Source organism: Topomyia yanbarensis, chromosome 2, assembly GCF_030247195.1.
Source record: "Topomyia yanbarensis strain Yona2022 chromosome 2, ASM3024719v1, whole genome shotgun sequence".
Lineage (NCBI taxonomy): Eukaryota > Metazoa > Arthropoda > Insecta > Diptera > Culicidae > Topomyia > Topomyia yanbarensis.
This window is the reverse complement of record NC_080671.1, coordinates 429,897,698-429,922,848: the sequence shown is the minus strand read 5'-3', so window position 1 is coordinate 429,922,848 and position 25,151 is coordinate 429,897,698. Positions and strand designations below refer to the sequence as shown.

Here is a 25,151-nt window from a genome sequence, read left to right as displayed (position 1 = left end):
GCCCTTGCTTGCCTTTGCCAAATTTTTGACCACAATCTCCCGGATTTTGTCTATCTGTTGGTGTCTTGTTTCTAGGTCACCCTCACCGGAAATCCTGCTGAAGTCATCGGCAGATGCCATTTCACACCCGTGTATAATGAAATGAGGACTAAACCCAGTGGAGGAATGAACGGTAGTATTTAGGATGCGCTCCACATCGGTGATGTGTACATCCCAGTTGCGCTGCTCGGTTCGAGCATATGCCCGGATTGCGGTGTTTATCGAGCGATTTGTTCGCTCCACTGGGTTAGCCTGCGAATGATAGCGGGAGTTCAGCCAATGTTTGACGTTGGTTTCTTTTATGAATTGACTGAACTCCTTCGAGGTGAAAGTGGAGGCATTGTCGCTTAGCAGAATTTCCGGGCTACCATGGCGATTGAACCACTGTTCGCGTAGTATCGTACAGAGTGATGTACTAGCGATTTTGCGAACGGGGGTTAACATGACGTACTTGCTGAAGACGTCGAGGACGACAAGCAAGTGTTGATTGCCACGTTTGCTTTTTGGAAGAGGACCAATATAGTCCACAGAAATCATTCGCCATGGTGCATTAGTCGCACGCGACTGACCCATTTCGGGCTGGACTGGGACGAAAGGAGCTTTGATTTCCTTGCACGTCTCACATTCTCGAATAAACTTTCGTACTTCCGATCCCATACGAGGCCAGTAGTATCGCAACTGCACTTCGTGGATCGTTTTATCGTATCCCACGTGAAGCAAATTTTCGTGGGTACGTTGGATCAAATCTTGACGGAACTCGGGTGCTGGGACGAGTTTCCAACTGAACCGCGAGTCGCACGGAACAACTTTTGAGTTGACATACTTAAAAAGTTGATCATTTTCTACTTTGAAGTCGGCATAGTCGTCAGGATTTTGGATAACTTTTGACTTCATGGAACAGTACCAGTCTGAGGTGGACAAAGCGGAAACGGCTGCTACGGCCCGGGATAACGCATCTGGAACGACATTGTCCTTGCCTTTCCGGTGCTCAATAGACATGTCGTAGAGTTGCAATTCTAAACTCCAACGACTCAAACGTGAACTGGTTTTCCATTTAGTCTTCAATATCCATGTAATCGCTGACGAATCAGTGACCAGTCGAAAATGATAACCTTCCAAGTAACCTCGGAAGTGTTCAACCGCCATTATCACCGCCAGACCTTCCTTCTCAGTTGCATGATAGTTCCTTTGGGGAGTGGTCAGTTTGTGCGAAAAGTAAGCAACTACTTTCTCACCCTCGGGATACTCCTGCACCAGAACAGCAGCGACTGCTACGTCACTAGCGTCTGTCTGTAGGATGAACTCTTTGGAGAAGTCTGGTGGGACTAAAACTGGAGGAGTGACTAGAAGTTCCTTAATTTTAAGGAACGCGAGTTCTGCCTCGGAGTTCCAAACTAAGCTCTTGGTTTTCGTTTTGAGCAGATCGGTCAAGGGAGCAGTGACCTCACTGAACCGATCAATGAAGCGGCGGTAATAACCGCACATACCTAGGAAACGACGAAGTTTCGTCACGGTAACAGGTCTCTCGTAGTCGAGAATCGGCTGAATTTTGTCAGGATTGACCTTGAGACCGTCCCGATTCAACAAATAACCAAGAAACTTTAGTTCGGGGACTCCAAAACGGGATTTTTCCAAATTGATGGTCAGGTTGGCTCTTGCTAGACAATCGGCGACTGCTTTGAGCAACTGTATGTGATGCTCGAACGTTTCGCTTACCACGATGATGTCATCTAGGTAGACGAAAACGTAAGGTTCCCATTTACCTCGTCCAAGAACCTGGTCCATCAGTCGCGCCAGAGTAGCGGGGCTGTTGACGAGACCAAATGGTAGACGAGTAAATTGGAACATACCTCTGCCGGGAACACTGAAAGCGGTATATTTGCGACTATCCTTGGCCAGGGGTACCTGGAGAAAGGCCTCCTTCAAGTCTATAGTAGACAGGTACTTCGCCTTGGGTAAGCCGCCCAATATTCGCCCAGGGTGGGGCAGAGGGTATGCATCTCGTACAGTACGCTCATTGAGAGGCCTAGCGTCTAGACAAAAGCGAATTGAGTCGTCTGGTTTCGTGACCGCCACAATATTAAGCGACCAATCCGAATCAGACTCCTCGATAATTCCCATAGACCGCCATCGGTCAACTTCTTCCCAGACCTTAGACAGTTTCTTTGGGCTCATATGATAAGGATATCGGCAAACGGGTGCCGCACCTTGGAATTCATCTTTGATGACAATCCTGTGCTCTGTGAATGAGGTTGGGCTTAGCTTTCCGGGCTCTACTGCCTGGAAACACTTCTTTACTTCTTCTACGCGCGCTAACTGTTCCGAAGTGAGTATCGACTCACGCGGTACTTCATCTTCTTCGTCGTCTTCCGATTCCTGACCTGAGTTCAACAGAGCACAGTTTTGTATCTCAGGAGAAATCCTAAAGGCGCGCCAAAAGTCCATACCTAGAATGGAGTTGACGGTCAGATGCTCTACTACAAGAGTGCATAGGACCTTTGTCAAATTTTGAAAAGTATACGGGAGATACGCTTGTCCAATGATTGGTAAGGATTGACCATTTGCAGAACGTAGTTCGAATGGTCGTTCCAAACTTTTCAAGGGACTTTTCGAAAACTTTCGGTATAGCTTTTTAGTCATAATCGTGGCGTTACTACCACTGTCGAGCAAGGCTTTGAAGGATTTTCCGTACACAGCGACTATTGCAAATGGACGGTTATCGAACGGGTCGTCAAGGACGATGGTTTCGACAGACAACGAATTATCATAGTCCTCATCACGAGCCGGTCGAAAACTGTCGTAAATCTGGGGATGGATTGTTAGTTGTTCTTTGGAGCGCTGCTTTACTGCCAACTGCGACTTCAGTTGGTTCTGATCCCGTTTTTTAGGCAGTAAGGGCAACGAGAAACATCAAAGCCTTTAAACCCACACACGATACAGAAGACCCGTTTTGGTTTCCGGCATTCCTCATATCCGTGTCCTTTGTCTCCACAATTGTAGCAGACGCCGAGCACGGGAGGACGATGCTTTTCCACCAAATACTCCAGACACATTATAGGTTTCTGCGGTGGTTCGATTGGTTTTTGATTGTTTCCCTCGAGATTCTTGCCATCCTGATTCCCTTGCTGTTTCTTTTTCTGGTTGTCAGGAGGCTTGCTTGAATCAAGAACTGCTGGTTTGGCATTCTTGTTCCAAAACGTTTTGGATTTTGCGTTGCCGTTATTCTGTCCACCTCCCTTTTGGTTTTGCTGATTTTGTTTGTTTTGAGGTGGATTATCAGAATAAGCAGCAACTTCCCGAGAAGAACCGAAAACTTTCTGATAAATCGGCGTCTTGGAGGCGTCGATCGATTTACCAAGACTCATCAATTCTGAGAGCGTGTTCACTGGCCTGAGGATAAGCATTTGTTTATAGTCGGCTTTCAGGTTCCGCTTGAGCACGTCGAGTTTTTCGCTCGGTGCCATTGGAACCGTCATAGCACGAAATATTTTTTCCATTTCCAGGAAATATTCCTGGAAAGATTCGTTACGCATCTGCCGGTGCTGGAGAGCCTTCATCTTGAGCGTAGTATCAAGTTCAGGATGTACGAAATTTACCTTGAGCTCGCAAACAAGATGGTTCCAGTTAAACAACCGGTTTTGCGTACGCATAGCCTGATACCAGGTCAAAGCATTGCCAGTGAACAAATGCATCGCAGAATTGAAAAGTTCGTCTTCGCACATTTGCTCACACGCAGCGTAACTCTCTACGGTGTCTAAGAATTCATTTAGTCCTGTTCCTTCATCAGTTCCAGCATACTTCCGAATTTTCCAATCAGCGACGCGTTGCGGGTTACGCGAGTAATTCCTTGGGGCTCCCATCGATCCGTTTCCCGCGTTGGTAGATATTGAAAAGTTCGGATAGGATGGCCCCGTCCGCTGTTCGGTCCATTCAGGAACGTGAAGCTGGTTCTGAGTTTGGTACGGGGCTGTGAATCCGGTATTCTGTTTCGGTTTCTCGATTGGAAGTGATGGGCATATATTTTGTTGACCCGAGAATCCTCGCTTCAACACAAATTGATCGGGACTGGGCGCCAGTGTTGGGCGAGGAATCTCTGGTTCATCAAATGAATCGGGTACGTCCATCAAACGCAAATCTTCCAGATCGGTCTGCAGATCCATCTCGGGAGCACTTTCCTTCTGATGTACTAGTGCCCGAAGTTCATTGACGGATTCACGAAGTGAGACAACTTCTTGAACCGTCTTTCTCAAAACTGACGAAATTGTTGTCAGTGAAGCAATCCCGCCCATTAGCGTTTCGGTAGCTTTTGAAAAAGCATCAGACCCCTGAGACGCTAGGGCTCTATTATCGTCGGATTGCTGTCGCAATTGTCGAATCTCGTCCCTCATCTCGCACAAGACACGCAACAGGTCGTCCCCTACGAGCTGTTTAGAAAGAGATCCTTGGTTATCGGAAGGATTGGATCCCTGTGGAATTGCAGGTACGTCTGTACTCAGCAAATCTCCCAAAATCTCTCCATCCTCCCCTTCTTGGTTGTCGGGAGGAAGTGCTGCCTGTTCGTCACTGAAATGACGCATAAACTGCTAGAACTTCCTCCAGCAACCCCGAAATTTCTTGGTTGACCTCCCCTGCCGCATAATTTCGGATAACCTGGAGCCTAGACCCCAAATGAAGCAACCGTGTTCGGTAAATCTCCTTGTTTGGGCACCGGTACTGGAGATCTTCCTTGATTGTTAGTAATTTACCAAGGCAGATCTCCTTTTCTTCACCCACGTCACCCCGGAAATTGCGAACTAATTCCCTCCGAGACGACCGCTCATGCGACAAAATTCCCCGAAGACGCCGCTGCCGCTGGACACCCGAAAGATCCGAATCAGGAGAGATAAAAATGCTTCGAGATAGCAACTCAAAATCCAGCTCATCGAAATGCAAATGATCGACGCGCATGAACACACACGCTTGGTTGAATTTCTCCAACGCCATCATAACTTGCGCTATATTGGAAGAAATCACCAAGACACAAAGCATGTAAGTACTGACACGGTATTATTTTCGATTTTTCGCCCACTAACGATTCCCTTAAAATTTCAGGAAATCAAGCTGTTCCAAAAATGTCTCAAACCGGATTGAGAATTCAAGGCGATTGGCCACCGCAACCGAATAATAACAACAACCTTCAAACTACTCGTCCGGCAGACCAAACACAAACAACGCAATCCACAAATTCGGACAAAAAAAGAAAATGCAAAAATCAAAAAACAATACCAAAAATGTAAATAAATAAAAAATACGACCGCGGAACAATATTGCGGAAGAAACCTCACCACTGTTCTACGAAAATCCTCTATTTAGTAGAAGCACCCCACACTCCAGAAGAAAAAAATATTTTCCAAAATAGGAAAATATTTTTTTCAGTGTGTTTTGCGCTGTGCGCCAAATGTAAGTTGGGGTTTGCCCACTACTCGGGTTCTTGTTTGCCCGGCGAACCCTTCTTTTCAGGGCGGCCTAGGTGCTTCTACCAAGACTTTCGGATTTCGTAACACAACAAGAAAAAGTAAACAAATAAATTATAAAATTTACCGACTTTTATTCCCGCTACTCTCTCAACTGCTGCTGCTGCTGGTGATCTGCTACTGCTGGCGGAAAGGCGGGCGGCTTCTTCCGACCGGCCGGGACAGCAACGGCCGAGTTCTCCCTATTTACGTTGGCTGCTCCGGCAGCGGTCCTTTACAATTAGCCAGGGAGGTGAGCTTTGCTCCTTTGTTGGAACCTCCCTAGCGACGGTGGTGACGAATCACCGGATTCTTTGCTCCCCGCAAAGAATCCCGGAAGACACCGCAGTGTTCTTCCCAGGGGGAGCCGCTGTCCACCCTGCTTCGCTCTCCTTGGCTATTAGCTGGGAAGGAGAGCAAGGCTCGTTCGGCTTATCCTTCCCAGCGAGGGCGGAATGGTGCGTCTGGATCCTTTACGGTTAGCCGGGGAAGCGAAAGCTCCTTGATAATTAGCTTCCCCCGACGGCGATCCAGCACCACACTTTCTTTAGCACCCGGACCACGGGCCGGCACTTTCGACGGGAATCTACCGTCGCATGCGCGCACTAAACTATTTAACAGTGGCGGGAAACTGTCCCGAAAAAAACCACAGCAATTTCCTGGACGTCTGATTGTAGCCGTGGTCCGTCATTTTCTAACTCTTCTCACACGATGGCCGCCTTCCACCTCGACCGAAAACACCAACACCAAAAAAACCGTACCGCCGCATAGCTGTCATCACCTATGTGCAGCATAGCCAGTACACGTATTTCAGCAGTAGGAGAGCGGTGGCCTATCTAAGCCCTATGTTAACTATGTACAATTGTCAAACAAAAATTACTACACCTATCTGAACGCACAAAACCGTTCACAAACGCGAAACTATATAAAAATTTACAAGAAAAAGTGAACGATATCGAAACAGCGGTGAGCATAAATTTTCGTAAACAATACACTCTACGGAGAGAGTACGCACGAAAGGGTATATTTCCACCCAGTGCTAAATTGTTACCCTGACGGGTTACAACTTGAATGATAAAAATGTTACATTGTATGGCGAGATCCGCCAAAGTTGCTGAAGCAGTATTACAAAACCAGATTCCAGCTATCCGGAAAACATTCGAACTCTTCCGATTTTGTCCGATCAACAAATTCCAACCGATTTGAAAATATTGAAATTTTTAGTAATTTGAGGTACACAGAAATGTTGTAGGGCCATACAAACGCTCGAGTCTTTCGCAATAATACAAACTCAGTCGCAAACGCGATGATTCTAGCATACCTACACCCACCCCTTGCAATCGTATAAAAGTTTCAGCGATTAAAGCAGCGTGGTAGCACTTACGAATTTATAAACGTAGTCTCATGTCCAACAAACAAGAGCCCGCTCTCTGGCGTTAATGAATCATACTCGTCCGGGAGCTCCTACTCTAAATACGGTGCCATTATACACTAGACAACCATCCCCAGTACGCCATAGTTTGAGATTGTGCTGAGATGAGTGAAGCCTACGGGAATATTCAAAGGGCTACGATCGTAATTCGCTGGTAGAGCCACAACTCCTGTCCGACTAATGATTTTGATTCGCTAGTTGGACCGACTGACAGATGTCTAAAACTCTCCAAAGGAGACTTGAGTAGTTTAAATGCATCAAATGTTACCAACCAGCGAATCACGTCTGTACTCGGTTATACAAACGAATTCAAACACGCAATGACATACACACGCTAGCATACGCGACATAAAAACGGCCACGCAATCAAACACGGTAACATAGAAACGCTTGTGCTCTTTGCGGTAATATAAATCTGCCCATAAATGAGAATATGCTACCTGGATCAGCCGCTCATACCAGCAACCGCGATCCCGCATACATAAAAACGCTCCGGGTATCAAATCAATATGTTAGCACTTACGAACATAAAAACGCGGTCTCAGGTGCTATTATACTAACAATCGTTCCCACAATAGTTTTGAATTGGTCACGTGCAGATGCCCCTACCTGTGGTCCTAGCAGCCCAGGACTGTGCCTTTAAACTTCACTTCAAAAACAAGGAACAAACTCATACACATTACAAGTCTCAGGGCACCATGACCGGATGCTGTGGTGATATGTGGAAATTTGCTTCCTTTCAGATCTGAACCGTACACTCAAATCGCGTTTCGAGCGAACATTGAAAGCTCACGGGAATATGGAAGTGGTTACACGTTTGTGCGAACACGAAGTTCCATACGCGCCCTCGCGCTCAAACTCGTTAATATACAAACGTTCGAGCTCTGCGCGATAATACAACCCTGACCGCAAACGTGAACTTGCAATTGCGATCATCCACGCCTATTTACGCCGGCTATTTTGCAAACATAGAAACGCTTCTACAATTAAATGAACGTTTTAACACCTACGAATATTTAAACGCGGTCTCAAATGCGATTATACAACCACGCATTCTCACGCAATCATGACTCGTCCGGAAGCTCCTACCTTCGTCCTGTCAGTTTCGTTTCATGCCTTTAGTTGAATTATCCTCAAAAAATGACGCTCATATACACTAGACTGTCTGTTGTCAACAATTTCAAGAACCCAGGGTTGTACAATCGAATTTATATACCAGCAGTTATATACGCAACTCGCTAATACCCATCGCGCGTTGCTGCGACCTTCAACGAAATAGGAGGAAAACACAATTTGTTCCGAAGCGCCATCTGGCGGGTAGATAATCTCCAACCAATAGCACACAAACACGCTCCAGAACAAATGCCTACTATGTATAAATTTTTAAGGCAGTCAGTTAAGCCGTTTTGGAGTCCATAAATCATATACATACAAACATTGACTTTTATATATACACATAGAAGATAGATAGATAGATAGATAGCACACGCGACATACAAACAACCACGCGGTCCAACTCGTAAACATACAAACGCTCAAACCATTCGCGATCATTCACGCACATCTGCGCCCGCGATCTCGCAAACATGAAAACGTGATTTAAGATGGTTATTGCATTACGCCTCGATAGTGGTGCATAGAGGAAACCGAGAGGGCTTATGGACATTTTTATATTTTATGTTTTTTCACATTCTGCACTAGCCCAAACTAACGGTCAGCCAACAGCTTATGCACATCGGCGTGGCCGATTGGCGGGTCACCATGGATTGACTTTCTGCGGGTTGTGTTTGCAGACATTATTCAACAGCTCACACACATGACAACATTCCGGTGATAATATGAACGTCACAGCGCTTATAAACATTCAAACGCGGTCTCAAGCGTGAACATTAGACTGCCCAGAAAAAAAAGAATTTTTGATCGGGCCTCCCCTGAGTCGATTCCTAGTCCGACCAGGAGTACTTGCAACAAATTTGAAGCATATCGGATAAGTCTAGTTACCGAACCAACGCATCTGAAGTTTGTATGGGTTTTTTCGACAATTTCCATGGAGGAAAACCACTAGCTCGCATTTTCTTCGCTAGGTGCACTGTATGCATCGAATTATCACTGTAAGTGAAAATAAGAGAGACAGTTTAATTGTCTATAACTTTGTCGAAGACTGCTAGTCAATCCGAATTTGTTAAAAGAAGTTATTAAACATTTAGCGAAATGATGTCTGAGTCTGTTTTGCATGGGGCCTAGCAGTGCATAGTTGTGAAAGTTTTCATATCCACTGGACAACACGTTCCATCGCGACATGACCGGGAACTCTAGTGATATGGGGTAACTCATTCCCTGTCAGAATGTGAACCGTGCACCAACAACTAAATATTAGAAGGACGGTCCGTGTGACCATCCTAAAACGCACGCGAATATGTAAATGGCCACACGGTTACAAAATTAAATTTATGCACGCAAAGTCACATGCACACAAGTACTCGCGACAAAACACGTTATTATACGAACGCTTAAGCCCTTCGCGATCAACCACACATACCTTCGCCCGCGATCGCGCAAACTTAAGAACACCCCGGTAATAAGCTGAACGTTTTAGTACTTACAATGTTTCAAACGCGTTCTCAAACGCGACCCACAAACTTCCGTGGTCACGCGATCATTAATCGGTCACGTCCGGAAATCATGCTCCGTCCTAGCAACTTACATTCGCATACATTCAGTTGGACCAATCAAAAAATGAAGCTCATATCCACTAGAAAATATCTTCCATGGCGACATTACCGGGAAATCTAGTGATATAGAAGATCTCACTTTTTTCTTGCATCTAAACCGAACACCAAAAATTAAGTATCAGATTCACGGTCCGCGCACGATCATCCAAGAACACACAAATATGCGAACGGCACGCGGTTATAAAGTACAATTTATACACGCGAAGTTACGTACACGAGCACGTTAACCTATAAACGCTCGAGCTCTACTCGATGATACACTCTCGCGAAATCCTTATGCCCGCACATATCTGCACCGTACAGCGAATATCACATTCAGAATCACAGCCTGCTGCAGCTAGCCTTAAGCAGTGTTTTAGTGGGTGACATTACACGTCTCATCTGCAATTGTAGTAATTGACGGGGAACCCTTCCGAGAATCTATCTCTACAGCTCCAGTAAGACAAGTGTCGAAAAAACACCATATGAAAGGGCTTGTAATGTCCACAAATTCCTCCAAAGACGTTATTGACGATAAAGGCGTGATTGGTAGATCGCACAATTTTGGCAAAGAACTACTCAACAACTCATGACAGGGCCATAGATTAGTTGATGCCACCGCATAATTTTTAAGACATACTCTTTTTATAAACTACACGAAAAAAATGTTCCCAAAATCGTGAATAAAGTGCCAAAAATCAAGGCTTTTATAATTATGTTCAATTTCCCTTCAGTAACGCCCGCATAACGCTTTCATTAGTGGAAATATTTGTTTTTTACCCTCGGCATGATACTGTACCTTGATGTGGTCCGGGGGCTTTTCCACCAAAGCAGTATTACAGTGATGATATCACATAAACTTGGGATACGATTATTTTCTTTTTAGTTAAGCTACATTGTGATCAATTTTAGTACTTAACTTGGCGACCTTTATTATCCACTGCCATGGTCAAATAATATACAATGTGGGTTTAGGGCCCAATTCTCTCTGCAGGTACCTCATTCCAAACGTACAAACGTGGCCTACGCGATAACACGAACCTGGTCACAAATACGAACGCCCGCGATCTCGCCAATATTCAAACACCCCGATTGATTAGGTGAACGTTGGAACCTAAGAACCTAAGCTCGTGCAATTATGAATCGGTCACGTCCGGAAGTCTCCGCCCTTGATCATAGCAGCCCAAATTCATGCCTTTAGTTGGACCAATAGAAATAAAAACTAGACAAGACGTCCACGTGCGATCGTTGAAGAATACGCGAACATGCGAATGGCCACACGCTTATAAAAATAATGTGTCCACGCGAAGTTACATACTAGCACACGTGACAAAAACGTCCACATACAAACGCTCGAGTCCTTCGCGATCATCCACGCACGACCACACCCACGATCTCGTAAAAAGTATAACACCCTGGTGACTAAGTGAATGGTTTAGCACTTATAAATTAACAATCCCGGTCTCGAGAGTGAACCTCCAAATGCCCGTGTTCGCGCGAAACTACATAAAAATCGAATGCAAAGTCACATACACGCGACAAACAAATATAAAAATGCTTGAGCCCTTCGCGACCATCCACGCAACCTATACTCGCGCTCTTTCAGACATTATAACATCCCGGTGATAATATGAACGTCTCGGCACTTGTAATCACTCAAACGCAGTCTCAAGCGTGAACCTACAGTCCCCCGCACTCGCGCATTCATGAATCGTTCGCGTCCGGAAGTCTCTATCCTCGATTCCAGAAGTCTAGGTCCATGCCTTAATTAAATCAATTAGCTCTACAGTTCCAGTAGGACAACTCTCGAAAAAAATCGGCATATTACTAATACTCAATAACAATACTAACTCTTTATTTTTTTTATTTATTTTCGGTCTCATGCGTTATATTCTTGTGATGACCTTTTCGAGCTCGTACATCCAAGAAGAGCAACATTGCTGCCCACAATGATTCTTCTCTGCCATCGGACGTCGCCAGGTTTTAGAACAATGGAGATGTATTCTCATACTCGATGGAATCAGATAAGTAGGAACGATCAACAAACTGCAAGTAGTATATTGCACATTTCTTGTTTTGAAGTATAAAATATTATTCGTATTAAAATATTATTTACAGGCTCCACACATATCTCAACACACACAAATACACAAATGCTTGACAGGTGACTGGGCCAAGTGCATTCACTCGTAGGATCTATCATTTCGATGATCGCCTCGATTCTACGAAACCGGTGCACAAGTAAGCTGACATAAGCTAGTCTCATCTGGTGAATGCATGTAACCTGGAAACCCCAGACACGACAGGACGAGACGGACAGACTGGACTCGATGGGGCCTAGTTCAGAGTTTTGGAGCATTGTTCAATGCACGGTTACTGACCTAAAAAAGAAACATTCGGCATGTTATTTTTCCTTTTATTACTGTATCTTGAGTTGGGTTCATAGTGATATTCACTAGCACAGTCAATTGTATATTCTCCCATATACATTCACATCCAAAACGTGCAAACGCCCCTAACTTTCGTGATAACACAAATCTGGTCAAAAACGCGAACTTACATTACAATTTCAATCATCCACACACACCTACGCTCGCAATTTCGCCAACACCCCTTTACTTAAGTGAACTTTTCAGCACCTATAACTTTACAACCGCGGTCTCAAGCATTAACCCACCACTCGCGCGATCATAGACCGGCTACGTTCGGAATTCTCTACTCTCGATCAGCCTAGACTCATGCCTTCAGTTGGGCCGATTCACTAGACAACACGTTTCTCTACCATACACTGAAAATTAATTATTAGATTCACGGTCCGCGCGCGATCGTTCGAGAATACACGTGAATGTGCGAATGGCAACACGGATCTAAAATCGGATTTATGCACGCAAAGTTGGAGACACGCTGGCATTCATATGCTCGAGCCTTTAGCGATCACACTATTACACAATTAGTAAACGCCCACGCTAACCCAGACAGATATACACTCCTGGACTCGAACGCTAAAAACCACACCTTCCACGCATACACCACCCAGGACTAAACATTAGATTCATACATACAAAGCAACAAGTAATAATTACAGGTATTCGTCTGGCAACCGGGGGAAGTACATCTCAAACGCAGAACTTATCATTTCAATGATGGCCTTGGATCTGCGTTGCCTGTGTTCAAGGCACCATAGCTTTGTCCGTCAGGTCAAGGATGTATGAAACCCGTTAGCCACCACCCTCGGCCCTAGCTGCCCATAAAGGGATAAAAAAAAAAAAAAAAAAAAAAAAAAATTTCCCTTCAGTAACGCCCGCATAACGCTTTCATTAGTGGAAATATTTGTTTTTGTTATGTGATCTTCAGTCACGGTTTCCGCCAAGTTATTTCTAATTCGATTCTCGGTACGCGAACTAGTTCACAACTTTATGAACATTATTCATAAAACCAAGTTTGGCTCATGATTTTTTCATATATATAGGAACATTTGTCACAAAATCAAAATATTCTGGCTATTTTTTCGTGAACTATTTCACGAAACTCGGAATTTGATTCATGAATCTATGCAATCCTCGTGAACTAATTTATGATCCCTAATATATCACAGGTATACCTCGATAGTACGTACACCTTCGCTTCGTTTAGTGTACGTACTATCGAAACGTACGTACTATCGAATTACAAAAATAAATTTCAAAATATTGCTTTTTATGTTTAATACAAAAATAAGATTTGTCACTAAATTATGATATTAGTGATATACTGTTCAATCACTGTGTAATTGGTTTTAGAAGAACGGTTTACTACATCTAGAATGGTTGAAAATGGCATGTAAAAGCATTTCCTCGGACTTATTCAGTTCCTTGACTACGCACAATTTTCTGAATTTCGCATAAAATATTCTGAATTTGTAATAAAAAACCGAAAGGAATAAGATGCCTCTGAATATTGTAGGATATTCGAGAGTTGTTGATAAATTATTTGAATTTGGTAACATTTCCGCGAGTGCGATGCCATTAACAATTCTTTTCCGAACAGGATTATGTATTGTTTTTCTATTCGTTTATTTTTTGGTCGCAAAACGGATATTTAAATATATTTGCAAAGGCGATTAAATTTTAAATATATTTTATGATAACATATTAGCTTAAAGATATATAAAGCATAGTTCCCTGTCATACCTTAATCCTTGAACCACGCCAATATGTTGAATACTTCCTTTAATTGCCCGCGCAAGTTTCACAAAAGAAGTATAGAGGAAAAAAGGCTCGTTTAGCAGCGTTTGTCCAGATCTGTATGTCATATGAGTCTCCATCATATTCGCTAGGCGTACTTGATCCGAATCTCACCCATTCCATTCAAAACTTAGTATCTCCTAGAATGTAATGAATTCAGCACTCACATTTTATGTGCATAATATTTGAAAATCAATTAGCAAAAAACGCTCCCCAAGGTTTAGGGGTTTGACGGTATTGCAAACATCATCAAGCATCAATTGCTTCAAGATGGGTATTGCATTACGCCTCGATAGTGGTGCATCGAAGAGACCGAGAGGGCTTATGCGCCTTTTTTATGTTATATGTTGCTTCATACTCTGCACCTGCGCATACCAACGCTAAACCACCGGTCTATGCGCGGTGTTGTGGCCGACATGCGGATTAAATTAATTTAATAAAGTAGAATAAGTAGAAAACTATTAGTTGTAACTTTGTGATAATCGTAGTTTTTCGTACTAGTGTACAACTGTTATGTGCTAGTCGTATGTCTATCTATGTATGTATTCGTCTGAGTATTTGTGACAGTTGGGTCAGGGAATGGATGCAGAACTGACGTATATAAGAGAATAGTGACTAATACGTCTGGTGATCAGTCTGAGCATTTGGTTCTATTCATTCAAAAAAAAAAATGGATAAATTGGGGTAAAATAAATTTACCGACGCACGCGAGTCATCCATTCCCGGCCAGCATAGCATGATGAAAGTCTAACAGCATGCAATTGTCGTTAATGTTAAATATACAACATTTGCTGCATTTAGTCGAGTTTGATTGCATGTTACATGTGTTTTTCTATTCTACTTCATTAGTCTGTTTCTTTTGTACATCCATTAGTTTGCTTTTCCATTATTTATGTATACCAAAATAGTATTGTTCAATTTATACACTTCTAGTCAAGTTCTTTGCATCTTTTTTTCTTTATTCGGCATGTTATGATTCCTTTTATTAGCCTATCTCTACTATACGCTATCTATACTCATATAGGTACAAACGCTTGTGGCCTTCGAGATAACACAAACCTGGCCACAAACGCGACCATGCAATTGCAATAATCCACATATGCTTACGCCCGCGATTTCGCCTACATGAAAACACCCCGGTAGTTAAGTAAACGTAGCATCTTTAAACTTCCAAACGCGGTCTCAAACATTAACCCACCACTCGCGCGATCATGAAACTGTCACGTCCGAAAGTTTTACCAGTCTGGACTAATGTCTTCAGTTGAACCAATCAAAAAAGTGACGCTCATATTCACTAAACAACACGTCCCATGGTTACATGACCTGGAACTTAAGTGATATTGGGAAACGAACTACCATCTGTACCATACACAAAAAAATAAGCATCAGATTCACGGTCCACGCGCGATCAAATAAGAATACACGCTACATCATTATAAAATCAAAATTATACACGCGAAGTCATATACACGTGACAAACACGTTAATATACAAATGCTTGAGCCCTTCGCGATCATCCCCGGCATATACACCCGCGATCTAATAAACATGATTACATCCCAGTTATAAAGTGAATGTCTCAGCTCCTATAAATTTTCAAACGCGATCTCAAGCGTGAACCTAAAAACTCTCGCACTCGCACGATCATGAATCGGTCACTTCCGGATGTTTCTATCCTTGATATCAGCAGACTAGGCCCATGCCTTCAATTGGATCAATTAAAAAAGAAAGTTCACATATCCACGTTACATGGCGACATGACCGAGGAATCTAGTGATATGGGGTAACTTACTCCCTGTTAGAATGTGAATTGTACACCAAAAACTAACTATCAGAATGAAGGTCCGCGTGACCATCCAAGAACGCACGCGTATATAGGAAATGCCACACGGTTACAAAATCCACACGCGAAGTCACATGAACGCGAGCACACGTGACAAACACGTTAACGTACGAACGCTTAAGCCCTTCGCGATTAACAACGCACACCTACGTTCGCGATCGCGCAAACCTAATAACACCCCGGTAATGAGGAGAACGTTTAGCACTCACGAAGTTTTAAACGCTGTCTCAAACACGAACCTACAAACGTCCGTTTGCGCACGCTCATGAATCGGTCACGTCCGGAAACCATTACTCTCTGTCCTAATAACTTAGGTCCATACATTCAGTAGGACAAAAAAAGCGCATATCCACTAGACAACACGTTCCATGGCGACATCACCGGGCACTCTAGTGATATGGAAGATCCCACACTCTTTTAGCATCTTAGCAGTACACCAAAAAATAAAGTATTAGACTCACTGTCCGCGCGCGATTATCCAAGAACACACGCGAATATGCGAAAGGCACACGGTTATAAAATAGAATTTATACACGCGATGTTACATACACGTTAGCACACGCGACATACAAACGCACACGCGACATACAACCGCACACGCGATCGAACACGTTAACTACAAATGCTCGAGCTCTTCGCGATGATACACGCGATCGCGAGTCCCTACGCCCGCACATACCTGAACCGTACAATGAATATCACATTCAGAATCACGGCCCGCTACAATTGGCCTAATGCAGTGTTTTAGTGGGCGACATTGCCTGTCTCGCCTGCAAATTGTAGTATGTGATTCTGACGGGGAGCCCTTCCGAGAAACTAGCTCTACAGCTCCAGTAGGACAACTCCCGAAAAAAAATTTGAAAATCAATTAGCAAAAATCGTGTTATCATTGCTCTAGATAGTATACCTTAAAATCATTTTTGATCTTCAGAAAAATTTCTTTAAATTTTACCGGTTACTTCGAAGTTAGTAATACTTCTCTGATACTTGTGAGACATACCGTACTTGCATGCAAAAGTTTTTGGTCAAACTTTCCTAATTTTGTGATGTTAACTGGGAGTTTCGGAAATGTACTTGAGGTTCGTTGTAATTTATTTGTTTGAAATAATATTGTAAAACTTGAAGACACCCCTTGATGTTGGAATTTTTTTCATAAATCCTTTAAATACTCTTGAAATTTCGTAAACTTTCCAGAAGTTCTAAAGATTTCGGTCACGATCGTAGAATTTTTTGAGGTTGGCAGATTTACCCCGAATTTGGTAAAAGATGAGTGAATATCTTGAACACTCTGCTGTTTATATAAAATGTTTGAGTGCATGAAACTTTTCTGAAGTTTGAAGTAATTTCCTAAATTTTATACAACCGTTGAATTGTCATCCTTAAAGCTCATTGAGATTCTCTGATGTTTGACAAAAAATAAACTATAAATGTTAGGAATATCGTACAAATTGTCTGAAGTTCTAAGGATTTCCTTGTAAGTTAGCAAGCTCCTAAAAAATTATAAGACTTTCAAGATACTTGTAGGACGTCCCTAAAGCTCGTAGGATTATTTTCATACTAGGTAGAATTTCATGATTAATTTATGGTTTACTTAAACTTTGGAATACTTTGCTGGAGTTTGCAGAACTACTCTGAGTAGTACAGAACTCTTGACATAACATCTCCAAAGTAGGTAGAAGTAACATGGAACCCGGCAAAATTCTATAAAATGTGTCGCATTTTGTTGAAGTTTATAAAATCAACCGAAAAAAATGTTGGTAGGTGTACGTACTATCGAGACAAAATGTACGTACTATCGAGGTATACCTGTAGTCAAGATCCAATATCCATGCTCGTGAAATGGTTTACAAAACCATCAAATATTATTCAAGTATTCGTGAACTGGTTCATGATCCCTAATATATTAGTTACGGTTCAATATCCGTGCTCGTGAAATAGCTCACGAAATCATAAAATATTATTCATGTATTCGTGAACTGGTTCATGATACCTAGTATAATAGTCACAACTTATCATTCGTTTTCGCGAAAAAGTTCACGAAATCATAAAATATTATTCATGTATTCGTGAACTGGTTCATGATTCCTAGTACATGATTTACGATCTATCTTGCATCTATTTGCGTGCTTGTGATATTTAGTAGATATTTCTAATCATTTACAATATAATGCAACATGGCAATGAAATTTTTACGTGAACTCTTTCACAAAATTCGGAGTATTATTCGTGGAATCATTTTTGATGAGTAAAAAAATCGTTAGTAACCAAAAAATAATAGATCACCATAAGACGAAGAGAATACCATGGTAAAACTGCTGATATCATGAACATTAGTTACATTATTCTTTGAAAGTAAGCTTTAAAATAAAATATCATGATAACATGAATAGAATGAATTTATGAACGTTCATGAATTTGTGAACGGATTTTTTTTCCGTGTATGCTAGGAGAGAAATGTGTAAGTCTTTCTGTAATATAAGTATTTTTAATTTAAAACATTTTCTAGGATCGTTATAACACATTTGTATAATAAAAATCATTTACACAGAAACAAAATTTATAAAGACCTGCAAAAGGTTCCCGGAAAATATTTTTGATATGCACCTTGATGGAATCCCACTTAATGTCGCGCGTTTTTATGTTAGCGATCTACGTCATGTTTTAGATGCTTCGCAGCATTGACCAACCAACTGGTAACTGTACTGTAATGTACAAAAGCCGACTCTGGGCACTCTAGACTCAATCAAGATCATCAGACAAACCGGATGTGGTACTTTTAGAATCCGCAACGTGAAATGCGGCCACAATGTTCTAAATGCATGTATGTATATATGTAACCAAAACCAAAACAAACTCTGCCGGCGACGACGACATCATCAGCCAGCATCACTGTCAGCGCCAGCAGTGCTCTCTCGCTGAAGAGGAAAAACCTGTGACTCCACGTCGACAGTTGTCCTCATTTCGTCCTCGATTATCTCTGTTTATCGTCCATACCTAGTATTCATGTTTACGTTGGACTGGGGGCATGCAAGCATGAAGAACGTTGTAGAATGTGTTTCTTTTTTTGCTTTCCAAGAACCACACACTGCAGTCGTTTAGCCAGACGTTCCTGAAAGAAGATATTATGGGATAGTGATGGTGACTCAAGCCGACGACGACAGTAGATATAAATACAGCCGTTAAACCATTTTTGGATGTGTGCTACAACTTTTCCCTATGCGGCTCATTGCCGTATTTTTTTTCTTTCTTTCATTGACGTCTGGCGCACAGGCGAAGGTGGAAAACATGAACTTCCACTGCAGGGGTGAATTGACCGACGAGACGGTCTGGATTTGTTTATAAATAACTGAGTATAGGTGTTTGTTGTTGCCCGTTAGTAGGTACAGCTACACGTTACACTTGTGAATGAAAAAAATGCGAAGGAGAATTAGCGACACTCTGTTTCGAATGTGGTATATTATGAATCAAGTTTAATTTATTCACGGTTTCACCGATAGTAATTCATTTTGACACAGCTGGTTAATCACAAATTTCCGTTTTCCTTTTTCACTCCTGCAGGGCGACAAAAACAATGGCTACGAGGTGCTGTACCAGAACATGAAATATGGCCTCTCGGCAACCAAAGAACTGGCGGAATACTTCCGCGAGCGGTCCAACCTGGAGGAGTACAACTCGAAGCTGCTGGCCAAGCTAGCGAACAAAGCCGGTTCCAGCGGGGGTGGCACATTTTCTCCGCTCTGGATTATCCTCAAGTCCACGACCGAGCGGCTGTCGGAGCTGCACTCGGCCAAGGTGCAGAAGCTGAGCGATTTAGTTAAGAACATCAACAAATACGCAGAGGAACTGCACAAGAAGCACAAAACGGTCAAGGAGGAGGAATCCAGCACTCAGGATGCGGTTCAGGTAAGTAATCGGTGGAGCTTAATGGATCAATATTAGCCTGTCAATGGCAGTGCATGTAAATCCAATTGAATAACAGTGATGAGGGACGGGGAGGGGAGGCGAATGTTATGCAATTTAATTGAAATGTCACTCAACTTTATCCTATTAGGCCATGAAGGAATCTACCGTGGCTGTGGGGAAAGCGAAGGATGTCTACAATACTCGGTTGCAGGAGCTGGAGAAGGCTCGCAAGGACAATTCGGCCAAAGAGATCGAAAAGTCCGAGGCCAAGCTGCGCAAACAGCAGGACGACTATAAGGCACTGGTTGAGAAGCACAATATCGTCAAGCAGGAGTTTGAGAAGAAAATGACAATAACTTGCAAGGTACGTGTGTGATGGTTAGATTTTTCAGTGTAATTAAATACTGGTGGAAACTGGGTTAGTTTTATGTGCCACGACCGGCTCTAGCTATCTAACAAAAAATATAACAAATGATGTGAAAAGGGAGGCGATTACAACCGACAAACGAGTCACGTATTTGAAACGAAATTAAGTGCTACTGGCACGCGAAATTTCATGCGATGTGTGTTTGAATGCAGAGTATCGAACCCATTTTCATCCTATTTCTACTGTCACTCTTTTCAGTAGAACCGATTGGTTGGGATTCGATCCAAATTTTCGCTTTACTTACGAGTAGGCATCTCTCAACCCCCAGTTTTAAAGAGGCAAACCACCCTAGATGCTAGTGGAAAATTGTTCAATTCTATTAGCATCTTTTTTTGTTATTTTCTCTTTGATTACAATTCAAGCAAGTGTCTAGCTCTACCGTGCTGGTTCTTTACCAGGATAGAATTTAAATAAAAAAACTCCGAAGCGCGATTTGGAACGATGGCATGTGTTCTCGTGCACAAGAGCTGGGATTTATTCCTAGTAAATAATAGCGTGTCTTTCTCGATCAATATAATGGTTAAGCAAGTGAACAAGTTAGCATCGTATAATTCGGCACGGCAATTTTTTGTCACATTTTAACAGTAGAGATGGTATATTTATTACGGGATGATTCACACAAAAATTAGCTTCTAGTGGAGAGCCATGGTACTCAGTAAACAATGGAATATATATATCATTTCACGCCGAAAAATGTGTAGAAAACTAGGGGACGTGTATAGCGTAGATGGTAAGTCGATTGCCTTGACGATCACCTTTACTGCCCATAACAGCATATAAGTCCCATGTTGAAAAACAGCAAGCCGAGAAAAACGCTGTTCAAGATTGTCCCATCCATTGAGCCAAATGGGTGGGACAACAATGTTTTGGTATTTTTTTATATTTTCTGAACAAACCCGGTAATCTTATTTGTGCAGTGTGATTCAATGGTGATACCGAATACAATCCAACGGATAACTCATTTTCGACAAAAATCCACATGGGACTCTTATGCGTTTATGGGCAGTTTATTGAATACTCAACCTAGGGTGACCATAAGTTTATAACCTCTACAAATCGAAACAAAAAATGTAATCAACTACAAAAGTTATTATGGAGGTTTTTAACATAATTTCGTACACGCGATGTTACGTTCACGCGATATACAAACGCCCACGCGATCCAACACGTTAACGTACAAACGCTCGAGTCTTTACCGATGATACACGTGATCGTGCCCTACGCCCGCACATATCTGAACCGTGCTATGAATATCACATTCAGAATCGCAGTCCGCTGCAATTGGCTTAGGGCCAATTGCAGCGGACTGCGATTCTGAATGTGATATTCAGTGTTTTAGTGGGTGACATTTGCCGTCTCGTCTGCTATTGTAGTGATTGATTCAGACGGGGGTCTCTTCCGAGACCCTAACTCTACAGTTCCAGTAGGAAAACTCTCGAAAAAAATCCTGTTGGGGCATTAATCTACAAAAAAGACATCAGATGATATCTTCAAACAAAAAAAAAATGGTTGAAAAATCTCACTTTTAGGAAATCATATCTGCAAATTACAGACCTTGCGATTTATCCTCAAAACACTATTGACGTAAACACAGTCATTTCGACGTAAACAACTAAATACTATTTGAAACAAAACATTTTTCAAAAAATACCGAATTGATTCGAAAATACACAAGATTATCCAATGTTGTAATAAAGAAAGTTGTCCATTACGATAATTCAAACCTTTTACGGAACATGCCCAGTTTGTCAGGATGATATTGAATAGATTATAATAATGAGTTGGCTTTTTAATTGGCTTTGAGGATCACCATAAACAACAAGCAATAATGTTGAAGATATTAACTGTGTACCTTCAGCAAAGTTCTTGCTCTACAACTTTGCCGAAGACAGAATTTTAATAAACGGACGTAAAAGAAAGTTGATAAATATATCTCATTTTTAGGGAGATTAATCCTTAAACTCACAAAACCATACGAAAGGGCTTGTAATGTCCATAAATTCCTCCGAAGACGGTTATTGTCCCTAATTAAATGATTTAGGAGTAGTTAATAGATCGCACGATTTTGGCAAAAAAAAACCACGAAGCAAACACACCGTGTGTCACCATTTTCGGAAATTAAATTTACATTTGTTCAATCAAATACAAATATAATATAATAAATATGATTTGACCCCTAGGGGGCCGTGAAGTCGTTGCTAGGGGTTCGCGAAGAGGAAAATCTTTTCCGGACGGATATTGAAACTTCAAGTTTTTTATCGTATCAGACTGAAAATAATGTATTGACAGTATATAAATCGATTTTAAGTCGTGGGGGTCCGCAACCGCCCAGGGATAATTTGGAAGGGGTCCGCGATCGCCCAGGATCATTTCGCGATGACCCAAGACGATTTCGAAGGGGTCCGCAGAGCAAACAAGGTTGAGAACCGCTGCTATAAACGAATGATTTTTCTAGCCCCATTGCTTTCTGTTAAGCGATTCGCGAGATATTATGTTCACCACAAGCGATGAAAAATCCCGCGTTTTGAGGCATATTTCCGATGATTGTGAACAAACAATTTTCGGCAGCCAATCATTTTCAGGGAATAAAATAAACCAACGTTCGAGCCAACTTGTTTTTGGGTGGAAATCCATTTTATTCCTCATTTCTGCATCCGATTTCACAAAGTGGACCTCCTTAGCCTTGTACCACTTCATATCATCTTACAAGTAATGGCACGAGGCTAAATCCAGAAAAGCGTAGGTTCATCGTGAGAAATGGAAGAGACACTTTTGGAGGCATTCTTTCAAGTACAGCTGTCCATTGACCGTTCCGGTGAATGTCCACACGAGCGAATTGTCTGCCAAATCATATTTTTTTAACAAACTTAGACTTCTATTTTATAACTTCCTCATGGACGTCGAATTGGTAATGGGCAGGGAAAAAAAGGACCCAAGGAAGCTGCAGGAAATTTGCTCTAATGAGGGTTTCATAGATTGTTAATTTCGTGCTTTTTTACGTTTTAACGACATTCAATTAGCTAGAGATTATTGGGTAGGGTGCGGTAGCATACTTTGTTCGACCGGAAAGTTTTTCGCAGCACCTAGTAGGGTCGATTATCGCCCTGAATACGTCACTGGAATGATTATCGACGGCCACTAGCCCAAGTGAACTTTAGAGCGGTTCGTAATGTGCTATTTTCCATGACATCAATTTTTGAGTTCCGTCTATTGCCCCAAAGGGCTGTGCATATTTCTTAAGCAATGACGTAAAATTTTCAAAAAAATTCAGAATTTAACAAAATGGCGCATCAATCAATAGAAAGCATTTTTTTATTAAAAATATGATCGTTTTTAAATGCCAGTTAAATCGTCTGTTTTCATCTTATAAAAAAAAAATCCTGAGTAAGTAAGAGTGTTATAGTAAATAAATTCAAGAGTACTCGGTTCAAATTTGGAGTATATAATAAATGCTCTTGAATTGAAAAATGTCATTTCGAGAAAAACGCGTTTAAAGGTAACCTAATGATTCCAGCGCCGGACAGGCCGAAACATAGATCACAGCAGGAAAGGAAAGGAATGTTAGTCCGACACTTGCTTTTGCTAGAGGCTACTACTGCGCACTCCACAAGTGTCACGGCGGGAGGGAAATTGTTAGTAAAGATAGGAATTTGAAATTGTGCTGAAGTTTGCGTTCGTTTTGAAATTTTTGGAGCCTCTGGGCGTCCCACAGTGGTCGGAAATTGGAAAACGTGGAATAAATTAATAACTCATCGTGGTTACGTTTTAGAAGTATGGTGCCTTCAGCAAAAGTTGATGCTTGGCATCTAGGCCATCATGTGATTGAAGCAAAGTAGTTCGAAACTCGGCTGCTAGAGCGGCGCTTCATCTAACTATTGAAAGAAGCATGATAAAAGGATGGTGTCTTCGAAGAAGTTTGAGGCAATGCTATTCTGAGCAACTCTTCTAAAGATACTAACAATACAGATTCTAAAGATTTTGAGATATGGCGCCATTTTTGAAAAAAAGTTCAATAGTTGATTTTTATCCATAACTCACTTCGCTGCATTCCAATAATATATCTGTATTCTATATTTTTTCTTCGCATATCCTGGCGAATAATTTACTGTGCCATTTATACCTCTTTAAACCCGAAGCAAGTTGAAAAAACCTATTTTCTAAAAAAAAACTATAAGAAAGAAGAAAAAATCGGATTTTTTACTCCAGCTTCATTTTGCCCAATTTTTGTTTGGAGCAACATCTTTGAGCTCGCTAGCAACTAAGTAAGACATATTGGCTTTCATACATAACTATCCTCAAGCGATTACAATTAAGTTTTATCTTAAATTTGTTATGAAAAAATGCTCCTCACCGAAAAAACTAAAGAACACATAAAAATCCTTTCAGAATCACGCGCACTGTTTGCCTTTCTTTCGTTTCAGCACACATTTACCTGCTGTAAAATTTGCAAGTTACCGCAAGCCAATACGTCTTAGTTGCTAGCAAGCCAAAAGATGTTACTAAAAACAAAAATATGGCCGGGATGGTTTTCGATCCTTCTCGCGAATTACCAATTCTCAACCCTCAAACATGATTTAAGTGATCATTCCGCTCAGACAAGATCATGCGTTTTCCCCATGCACATTCAATACCCTGTGGACTAGTTCCGTAGTTGGTCAAATAACCACTAAACAAACATAGAAAATTGTTTGCTTAGTCTAAAGTCAATGAAATGTCGACTTGATTGGCATTGTCCGGCGGAACATCTTTCAATTCCATCAAATCCACAAACATTTAAAATTACATACGACAAAATATGTGCAATTTTAAACTTATTTAGATGAGAACTGCTATTTATTTGCAATTAAATAAGAAGCGGAAAAATAGTTAGACCAGTGGCTTGAAATTCTGTCTACCTCCTCTCGTTAAGACCAGAAGCTTTAGTTGAGGCGAAGAACAACACGCCATACAACAACATAAGATCCAAGATCCCATATATATCGACGAAGAAATACATCTACACAATCTAGTGCCGGCAGGCCCGTTGCCAGGATTTTGTTTCGGGAGGGGCTTAAACTTGTTGCATCAATGTGTTAATTCTG

At 41.8% G+C, this 25,151-nt stretch overlaps 1 protein-coding gene across 15 annotated transcripts in view; it reads left to right on the top strand.

Moving 5' to 3' along the window:
* LOC131685364 (F-BAR domain only protein 2) overlaps positions 1-25,151 on the top strand; it is a 124,785-nt gene that overhangs the window by 60,846 nt on the left and 38,788 nt on the right. For all 15 annotated transcript variants that reach the window (XM_058969044.1, XM_058969042.1, XM_058969043.1 and 12 more), the window contains 2 exons: positions 19,299-19,643; positions 19,792-20,007. In XM_058969044.1, coding sequence (XP_058825027.1) covers positions 19,299-19,643; positions 19,792-20,007 — 561 coding nt within the window. The remainder of the gene's footprint in view (positions 1-19,298; positions 19,644-19,791; positions 20,008-25,151) is intronic.